Source organism: Manacus vitellinus, unplaced genomic scaffold, assembly GCF_001715985.3.
Source record: "Manacus vitellinus isolate BGI_N305 unplaced genomic scaffold, ASM171598v3 scaffold_24_pilon, whole genome shotgun sequence".
Lineage (NCBI taxonomy): Eukaryota > Metazoa > Chordata > Aves > Passeriformes > Pipridae > Manacus > Manacus vitellinus.
The window spans coordinates 12,389,059-12,398,704 of NW_021939798.1; the positions used below are offsets into that span (position 1 = coordinate 12,389,059).

The 9,646-nt window shown below is 61.9% G+C and overlaps 2 protein-coding genes across 2 annotated transcripts in view; both read left to right on the forward strand.

The window, feature by feature from the left end:
- Window positions 1-6: 6 nt before the first annotated feature.
- On the forward strand, window positions 7-1,766 carry SOCS3 (suppressor of cytokine signaling 3). Its single transcript, XM_008921834.4, has one exon. The coding sequence runs from the start codon at window positions 13-15 to the stop codon at window positions 640-642; it is 630 nt and encodes a 209-aa protein (XP_008920082.2). The 5' UTR covers window positions 7-12; the 3' UTR covers window positions 643-1,766.
- LOC103755847 (probable low-specificity L-threonine aldolase 1) overlaps window positions 946-9,646 on the forward strand; it is a 14,118-nt gene continuing 5,417 nt past the window's right edge. The window contains exons 1-2 of the mRNA XM_029960125.1: window positions 946-1,004; window positions 1,358-1,448. Of these exons, the coding sequence (XP_029815985.1) occupies window positions 946-1,004; window positions 1,358-1,448 (150 nt within the window). The remainder of the gene's footprint in view (window positions 1,005-1,357; window positions 1,449-9,646) is intronic.

A 9,646-nucleotide genomic window follows, 5' to 3' on the forward strand; every position in this document is an offset into this window, starting at 1 on the left:
GCTCCCTGCGCCATGGTCACCCACAGCAAGTTCCCCGCTGCCGGGATGAGCCACCCCCTCGACACCAGCCTGCGCCTCAAGACGTTCAGCTCCAAGAGCGAGTACCAGCTGGTGGTGAACACCGTGCGCAAGCTGCAGGAGAGTGGCTTCTACTGGAGCACAGTGACGGGCGGCGAGGCCAACCTACTGCTGAGCACTGAGCCGGCCGGCACCTTCCTCATCAGGGACAGCTCAGACCAGCGGCACTTCTTCACCCTCAGCGTCAAGACGGAGTCGGGCACCAAGAACCTGCGCATCCAGTGTGAGGGCGGCAGCTTCTCCCTGCAGAGCGACCCCCACAGCAGCCAGCCCGTGCCCCGCTTCGACTGCGTGCTCAAGCTGGTCCATCACTACATGCCACCCGCGCCCTGCGCCGTCCCCGAGCAGCCGGGGGGGGCCCTGCACCCCAAGCGCACCTACTACATCTACTCAGGTGGCGAGAAGATCCCCCTGGTGCTGAGCCGCCCGCTCTCCTCCAGCGTGTCCACCCTGCAGCACCTGTGCCGCAAGACCGTCAACGGGCACCTGGACTCCTATGAAAAGATGACTCAGCTGCCGGCCCCCATCAAGGAGTTCCTGGACCAGTATGATGCCCCCCTCTAAGGGGCCAGCAGAGCAAGGTCACACGCTACAAGCACAAGAGCAAGGGACAGGCACAATGCCCCACCAGCGTGGGAGCTCACAGGGCACGCCGAGCCTCTCCCTCTGGGAAGGAGAGGAGGGGGACTGGGGAAAGCCGCTGTGGGCCCAGGGCTGTGGCCAGCATAGCTGGGCACCTTTGGTGCTGGGGGGACCCCCGAGGAAGCACGACACCTCCTCTCCACAGGGAAGGGGGATGGCTCCAGCCGAACTGTGGAAGTTACAGTGAGCCCATTGGCAAAGCTCCTGTGGGCTTGAGTAGCCAGGATGGCTCCTGTGACACAGAGGAACGTGCACTTCGGCAACCCCATCCTGGGGGTGTCCTGGTGAGAGCCCCTTCCGCCCCCGGGAACTGAAAGCACTGGAGCCCAGGAGTGCCTGATCGCTTTTCCTCGGTTTTAAGAGGAAGGCGTTTTTTGCCCATACTGTACTTTACCTCTTACTGCCTCCTTGTGGGTGGAAGCTCTTTTCACACCAGGCCCCAGACTTGGAGGTTGCTGCCTTTGTTCCCTCGTTGCCATTTTCCAGGGGACTAAGCCTTAAAATTCTCCCTGCCCCACAATCTGGGTTACTGCACATCATTTGGTGACGCTGCGTGATGAAGGTCCTGCTGATGTGAAGCCAGAGGGGAAGTGGCACGTCCCAATGCTGCTGAATCCCACACAACCGTGTCTGCAAGGAGCACCCCGGGCCCTTACTACCAGGAGTTGCACCCCACCTCTGCCCAGCCGCTCCCACAGACCCTGGCCACCGATTCCCGCAGGAACGTGGTGGGAGGATACCCTGGAGCGTGTCGTCTCATGAGTGCTTTTCTGCATCCACCCAGAGAAGTGGTTGGGTTTTTCTGGCTTTTTTTTTTTTAATTTTTATTATTTTTTTTAACCAAAGGGATGTTTACAGGCCAACGTGAATCACTGTCTTTTATAAAGATTCCATCTTCACCTCCAGCCTTGAGGGCTGAGCAAAACCATGCTTGAAAATTCAACCAAAACCAAACTCAGATGAAACTTTGCACATATTTATATTTATATTCAGAAAGGAAATGTTTCCATAATTTATAATAAAGAGCACTATTTTTTAATGAAAAACCTCAGATCTGGTTTGATTTCTCCCTTGCACCCCCGGGGCCACTCGGCCCAGGCTCAATGCCGGGATGTGTTTACACCACGTAAGTGCCGTTTCCTGGAGCCGCTGTCCGTGCCGGGTGATCCCGCCGCAGTGACTCAGCCCCTCTGTCTGCGTAAGCGCTGTCCCAGCACTCAGGTATGTCTGAGCCGAGCCGCGGGGACGGGATCCGCTCCCGGCTCGTCCACATGGTGCAACCACAAACAGTCTCTTGATGGCGGGACACAGCCCATGGCCCCGGGTATGGAGGAGCCGAGCTGGCGGCACAGCCTCTGTGCAGCACTCGAGTCCTGCCTGCCCCCAGCCCTGTTTTGGCACGTGCCGGGGCCAGGAGCTGCGGGAACAGGGCATGGAGAGGTGCGGTTAGGAAGGGTATGTGGTGCTTCCTCTGGGAGCACGGCAGGCTCAGGACATTCACCCCCACAGCACAGCTGTGCAGACCCTGAGCCGGGCACAGATGCCCAAGGAAGGGGATGACAGGAGAAGGAGGAGGAGGGAGAGGATGCCCACAGGGATCTCCCGGCCCTCAGGAGTGCCTGGCCCCTGCGCCTTGAGGGTATGAAGTGGGCATGTGAATAAACCTGCAGCTCCATTTCACTGGCAAGCAGCGCGGCGCCCAGCTGGAGAGCTGCATCTATGGATGTGGGTGATCCCCTGGGAAGGGGTCAGCCCTCCACAATCTTCCCAGAGCCCCTGGCTGTGAGGAGCAGGCTGTGCCCAGGTGCCTCGTGCTTCCCAGCCCCTCTGGCACCCACAGCCCTGCACTGTGGGCGTCATGCCTGGCATCGTGCACCATACTCCACCTCTGGGGAACCCCAGCTGCTGGGAAAAGACTTTCCTTAGGGATCACCCCAGAGCAGAGGGATAGTGAGTGTGCCAGCTCAGGCTGTGGCCATGGCACAGTCCCAGTGACTATTTTGGTGCTGCTCTGCAGGGCCATGGCACACAGGCTGCCAGGAAGCGCCATGGCCTGCCTGGGCACCCGCTGCAGCTATGCAAGGAATGTCCACGCACACGGGTGGCTGCCCGCCAGGCCCTGCTGAGGCACATCCCCCATGTCAGGGTTCCCAGCAGTGCTGGTGACTCCCAACCCTGTGCCAGGGATGGTGTGGGAACAGTGCTGTGGGCACAGCATCCCCCAGCCAGCAGGAGCATTGCCCTGCAGAGCATCACTGCTCCTGGGCAGGACATGGTGCAGAAGGGGAGGGGGAACCAGAGCCCTGGGAGGTTATGAGCACCCTCAGCCCCCCCAGCAGGCAAGGGCTTCACAGCACCCCATGGTGGGGCAGAACGGGAAGCTGACCCCAGAGAGGGTTGCCAGGCTGCCCACAGTGGCCCTGCCCAAGACCCCCAGCCAGACCCCAGCCTTTCCATCCCTGCAGGAACAGCTCTGGCTTCTCCACTTCCCAGAAGGGCCCTGGCATCACCATCTGAGGGCCACTTTCCTCACAGTGCTGCAACCACGGCTGAGTCGAGAGTCCGGGAAGCTGCACCAGCCCCACGGGTTTCTTGGAACAAAGCCAAGCTCACGGGTAGCAGTGACACGGCAGCTGTCGGGCAAATCCCTGCCCAAGGTTTCACAAACCTCTCGCCTGCTCCAGAGCAGCCAAGCGGACTTGGCCCCGCATTTCGTAAGCAGCCGATCAAGAGTGTCCCGCAGCCAGTTCCCCTCTGCCCCGCAGCTGAGCTCACCCCTGGGAGGGCTCCTGGATGGGGAAAGAGTTCTCGGGGTAATCAGATCCTGTCACTGTGTGACGGTGCCCAGAGCCAGATGGAATTGGGCAGGGCTCCAGGAGCAGGGCTGGGATATTGGGGTCCTGTAGATCCCCACACCCTGGGTCTCTCTTACAGCTGCAGAACTTAGTGCATCTGTAAGTGCAGCCTGTCTCCAGTGCCATCACCTCCTCCACACTGATGGTGGCCATGCAGAGCAAGGTGAGAGCACCAGGCCCAATGAGAGCCCGAGGAGGTGCTGGGGCACAGAAGAGTGGTCAGGAAGGGACAAGTGGCTGCCCCACAACCTCTGGAACCCCTCATCCTGCCTCAGTCTGGCCTCCCCATGGAGTACTGGGCAGCTGCTGATGCTTCCCATCACAGCACTGGCTCATTACTGGCACAAGAAGGAAGTGTACGCTGGGATGGAGAACCTGAACCCTACGGGGTCAGGGGTGCAGGAAACCTGCTCTGGTGTGTACCAGCCTCTGCAGATCCAAAACAGGAAACCACCATAGCCAGTGTTCCTGGCATGGCAGGCAGCGGGGCAGTGGAGGGCTCAGCCGACACCACGGCTCTGTTGCCAGTCCCCCAGCCATGAGGCAAAACCCAGCCAGGCACAGGGAAGCAGGACTCCCCAGCCCTGCACTGGGACCCCGAGGAAGGCGGCAGTGGGCAGCAACACTGGTGAGCACTAGGGCAGCAGAGCCAAGCAGGGAGCTCACAAACATGCCGACCTTGCAGCGCTCCCCTCACTCACTTCCTCCTGCTCAGCTCCGCAGCACCAGGACATTCCCACGTCTACTGCCACATTTCCCAGTAGGATGCAGGAAAGGGCTGTGCAGCAGCTGGGGACTTACTGTAAATGGCACCACCTGCTCCTTACGTGGCAATTCCTCCACAGGCCAGGGCCACAGGGATGGTTGGAAACAGGGACTGGGACATCTGCTCCTGTCTTGCTGTTGGGAAGCACAAGCATGGGCTCTATGGCATCACTCGGGGCCGGCACTGGTGGCTCCAGCTGTGGGCTCCTTAGGGGTAACAGCTGCTTGGGCTGGAGGAGGAGCAGAGCTGCAGCCTGATGTTCCTGGAGCCCTGCAGTTCCACTACTGGCCCTCCTCTTGGGCCTCTGCCCAGATGGGGTACTGCTATAAGTACTTGTCCCAGCAGCAACTCAACTGATGGTGACCTGGCCCAGAGTCTTGGTGGCTGGGGGAGTCATGGGGGCTGGCTTGGCCCTGGTTCTCCCAGAACCAGGCAGAGCTGCAAGCAGGTGGGGAGCAGGGGGCAGCAGCAGGACCCCCTGTCCAGGTCTGGGAGTATTTCAGGATGCAGTCGAGCCCAGCAGGCTGTGTACATCCCCATGGAAACTCCACTCTGTTGCTGCTTCCCCAGCCAGACACGTGGCCAGCTCTAGAGAGCCAGCAGCTGTGGAGTCCTCACTTCTTCCATCAGCAGCTCCATGAGCTGTGCTACCCCGGGCCCCCAGCCCCAGGTCTCCACTGCCCAGCAGGGACATGGGCCCAGGGCCTCACTGCTGTTGCACCCGCACTCACAGGGAGTGGTGAGGTGCCCACCACCAACTGCGGTCACTGCTGAGCACGTGGCACGTCACGGGAGTCCCCGTGGGTGCACTGGCAGCAGGCTGCCAGCTGCCTGGGGTGTGCTCGCCCAGCACAGCGCAGAGTCCTCAGATGACCCTGGCAGAACAGCCATGGGCAGGTGCCAAACCCCAGCCCTGGACCGTCCCTTGGCCTCACATCAGCCCTGGCCTCAGCCCCGGCGCAGGAGCCGGTGATGGCAGTGCCACACACGTGGCTGGGGATGGGGGTCCCAGATGTGGGACCCTGTGTCTGCAGTCCAGCCCTGCCTTCCTCACATGCCACCTCCTCTCCAGTGCATGGTGCTGGGGACTGGTGGGCTCTGCCTGTCCCATGGCTCCAGGGGCCGTCAGCAGAGAACAACTCCAGCCTGCGCCAGTCTAGTGGGAGGCAACGGGCACCAGTAGTGCTGCGTGGGTGAGGACAGGGCGTGTGGCTGGTGGAGGGCACAGCTGGAGCAGATGTTCCCTAGAAGGACCCAGGGGCCCTGTCTCAGCATTTAATGAGTGGGAATGGGAGCACTTTACTGTAATTCTAGCAATTACATTGTTCATCCTTGGCAGCCAACACCAGTTGGTGTCCAGCACCATGGGATCACAATAAGCCACCTGGCAGGGAGGCTTGGCAGCACTCTGTGCCGCCAGGCAGCCGGCCAAGGCAGGGCAGGGAAGGGCTGTGGAGCAAGGTGTGAGGTACGGTAAGGGCCCGCCCCAGGAGTTCCCGTCACTGGCATGGCCCTGGCACGCAGGTGCTGGCTGGGAGGCCCCGGTGCCTGGGGTTGACTGCTGAGCCCACAGAGCCGGGGATCCCCAGCCTGTCACGGGGTCCTGGCAGCCACCCATCATTGCAGCAGCTCCAGCACCCACTGGCCTTGCTGGGCACTGAGCAGGAGCTGCCAGCAACGAGATGCTCGGCCACCCGTGCAGTGGGGGTCGGGGCAGCAAGGTGCCAGCAGACCAGAGGGGAGCCCCCACCCACTGGGTGCAGGAGGGGGCAGGGGAAGGGGAGGAGGCTATACTCAAGGGTCCATCACCCCCAGGGACCTGATGTCCCACCCTGACACCACCATTGCAGCTTCCAGGCAGACACTGCCCCTGATTCTTTCCTGCCGTCGCCCACCCGCCCTGGCCCAGCTGCCACATCCCTGGGTGGTCCCACCAGTGCCCGGGGCCATCGGGAGCAGGGACAGTTGGCACCCCAGGGATGGAGCAGGAGCCCTGCTGAGTCATCACTTCACTGTTCTCGTTTTTCCATGGTGCTGTTGTGCGTTTGCTGGAAGCCAGCTCAGAGCCATGACTAATCTGTTCTCAAAACAAGCACAAAGCGAGCGGGAGGTTTGTGCAAACCCGCGGGGAGGAGGTGGAATCACAGCACGGGGCTGGGGAAGCGAGCGGCTGGAGCAGCTGGGAATGCCCGGCCACAGAGCAGCCCACGGGCAGCACTTCCATGGGGGTTGGGCACAGCAGGGCTGGGCAGGGGCACCGAGGACCCCCAACCTCCCTTCCCTATGGTGAGGCTTGGTGGAGGCAGCACACTGGGACAGGGTGCAGCAGGCAGGGCGGGCAGGCACAGGGCATCAGCATTTGGAGCCCCACGTGCTGTGGCCAGGGTTGGGGCTCCCACCAGGGTCATTCTGCCCTGCAGGGAAGCTGCCAGTGGGGGAGGCCGGGGAGGAAGCACAGGAGTTTGCTCTGGCCGGAATCGGGCATCCATTGATTTGCTGTTATTAAAACCAGAGCTGCTGTCGGGAACTCCACAGCCTGGCTGCCCTCACACGCTTCCTGGAAAGGGCTGTCCCGTGTGCCCTCACTGGCAGGGGACGGGCCCCCCAAAGCACCTGGCAGCAGCACTGGCCTGCACCAGGTTCAGATGGCAGCTGGGGCAGGGAGCCAGAGATTCAGTTCTGCCCTTGGCACCCATCTCTCTGCTGCCCAGCGGTTCCCACCCACCTACCCACCACCCTGGGGCTCTCCTAGGCAAGGTCATCCCACAGGTGGGTGACAGGAGGGTGCAGTGGCACCCTGCTGGGCTGAGGAGTGTTTACTGGAGAGGCAAAGTCATCACTTCCAGTGGGGGATGAATCACCCCTGTCAGGAATTCTACCCTGGGGCTTTTCTGTAAGAAGGTGGAATTTCGACACTGGCCGTGCCCTCCCGGGTCCCCCCTCCTTGCACAACCTCCCGCCGGGGTTCCTGTTCCCAGCCCCAGCCTTGCAGCTGCCGAGAGGTGTGGGCACAGGCACCCTGGCACAGAGACTCCCTGCCCATGGCATGGAGCAGGGCCCTGGGGCTGACAGAGCAGAGACAGGGCCAGGACCAACCTGGGTTCCCAGCACGGTGCAGGTGCCCACTCACAGAGCTGTGCACGCCAGTGCCCCCCACAGCTGGCCCAGCCATGAGCAGGTCCCTGGGGGACTGAGGGCTCCCCAGTGCTGCCCATGCTCAGCACCACACTGCCGCTGCTGTTCAGAGCCTCCAGCTGCACTCGCGCCCACGGGTGGGTGCAGACAGAGGGGAAGTGGCAGGTTCCAGCCACAGCAGGGGCTCTGCCTGAGCAGCATCATCTTCCCTCTCCTCTGACTGGGCACATCCCACCCCTGTTAGGGCTGGTAGTACCCCAGGCCAACGGGAGCAGAGTGGGGAATGCCGGCAGGGTGGAGGTGTGTGGCTGCAGACGGAGGAACAGCTCCTGCCAGACCCTGCTCACTGCCCAGCAAGGGTCCTGGCTGGGCACAGCCTGTGTCCCTGTGGGAAGCAGCAGCCTGGCACTCCACAGGACCTGCAGGCCTGGCAGTGTCCCTGTGCCAGCAGCAGCCAGCACATCTGCTGCAGCAGCTTCAGTGTGAAGGGCCCACATGCCAGCCCTGCCACTATGGCATTGCTTCCCGGCAGGGGCCAGCTGCAGCAGCGACCACCGGCCCCAGCTGCAGCGATGCTTCTTGGGGGCCTGGGTGATTTGCCTGCTCCGCTTTGCATGCCTAAGGCTGCCTGGGGATGCATGGCCATGGCCACCGTCCCCACTCCAAGGCAGGCAGGCAGGGGAGCAAAGCCATCTCCATCCCAGTTCTGACCATCCAACAGCCTCCCCAGGTCTGGGGAAGGGAGGTGGGAATGTGGGAAAGATCAGGACACAGAAGCACCTCGGCTGTGGGAAGCTGCTTTGTTTTTTGCTTTACATTTTCCACCATTCCTGGAAGTGGACACTCTGACCTGTCTGCCGGGAAGCAGCCACAGCCCCCTTGTCCCCTTTTGGCCCCCTCAGCCTCTGCCCCTCTCCACCCTGCCAGGATGTTCCACTCCCAGAGGGTCTCCCATGACCCATAGGCTGCAGTCCCATGCACCAAAGCCAAGCAGCTCCATCCCAGCCCCAAGCATCAGCTCCAGGCTGATTTATAGAAATCCAATGGCTGGGGCTGACGGTGCCTCCTGCCAAACCTCATTAACGGCTGGCCTGGGAGAAGGCAAACAGCTTGTGCAGCAACAAGGAAATCCTTGTTTAAGCATTTCTGGCTATCCTGGGCCCTTCACCTCATGCCCAGGGGAGAAGGAGAAAAAGGAGATGAGGAGAAGGAGGAGGAGGAGGAGGAGGTGCAGGCCACAAGCCCTAAGCTGGCACTACCCTGGCAGCCACAAGAAAGGAGACACAAGGGGACACAACAGAGTCTGCACAGGGAGAGAGCCCCCAGGATGGGATGTGAGCTGGGGGGGAGCAGGAAGCCACATGGGCATGACAGGGGCAGAGGGTTCCCACACTGCCACAGGACCCTGCTCACCCCCTGGTGCCCTGTGCTCCCATCCACGCCAGGTTCCGCTGGCCGTGGGTGCAGCGAGCTCCGGGCACGCAGGACCACTGGGAGGCCATGGGAGCCCACAGTGGGCATGGGGCACCAGCACGCCTGGCCTGCAGACTGGCACCTATGAGCTCCGGAGCAGCCTCAGCGACCTGCATCCGCCTGCCCCACGTGTGGCTCGAGATCTATTTCATCATCTGGAGAAAAGCATTTACTGCCAATAAACGGGCTAATTAATTCTCCTCAAAGACCTCTCAATTATTCATTTCGGGCCACAGAGAAAACAATTACAGCACTTACCTCAGCCCTGGCTCGGCCAGTGCAGCAGCTGGAAGCAGGCAGGGCACAGTGGGGACGGCCCTGCACAGCTCTCAGCACGGACCCTCGGTGCCTGGGCAGCCCCAGCTCTGCCCACCCAGCCAAAGCGTCCCCACGCAGTGCTGAGCAGGGCTGTGGAGCTGGCACAGCCACTAGCCCTGAGCCATCATCGCCACCAGTACTCTCCCAGGGTGCACCCAGAGCTGCCCCAGCACCTGGGCTCTCCCAGGGACCCCACGGCCACCCCATCCCCACAGCATCGGGGCCCTAACCCACCCCCAGCCCTCGCTGGGGTACAGCGCAGAGGGGCTTTTCCCCCGGCGGTTCTCCAGCTCCTTGGCCCTTGGGATAGTTGGTCCCTCTGCCCTGTGGCAGGGTCCAGCCCCTATTCAGCTGCACCCTGAGAAGCAAAACCCTCTGT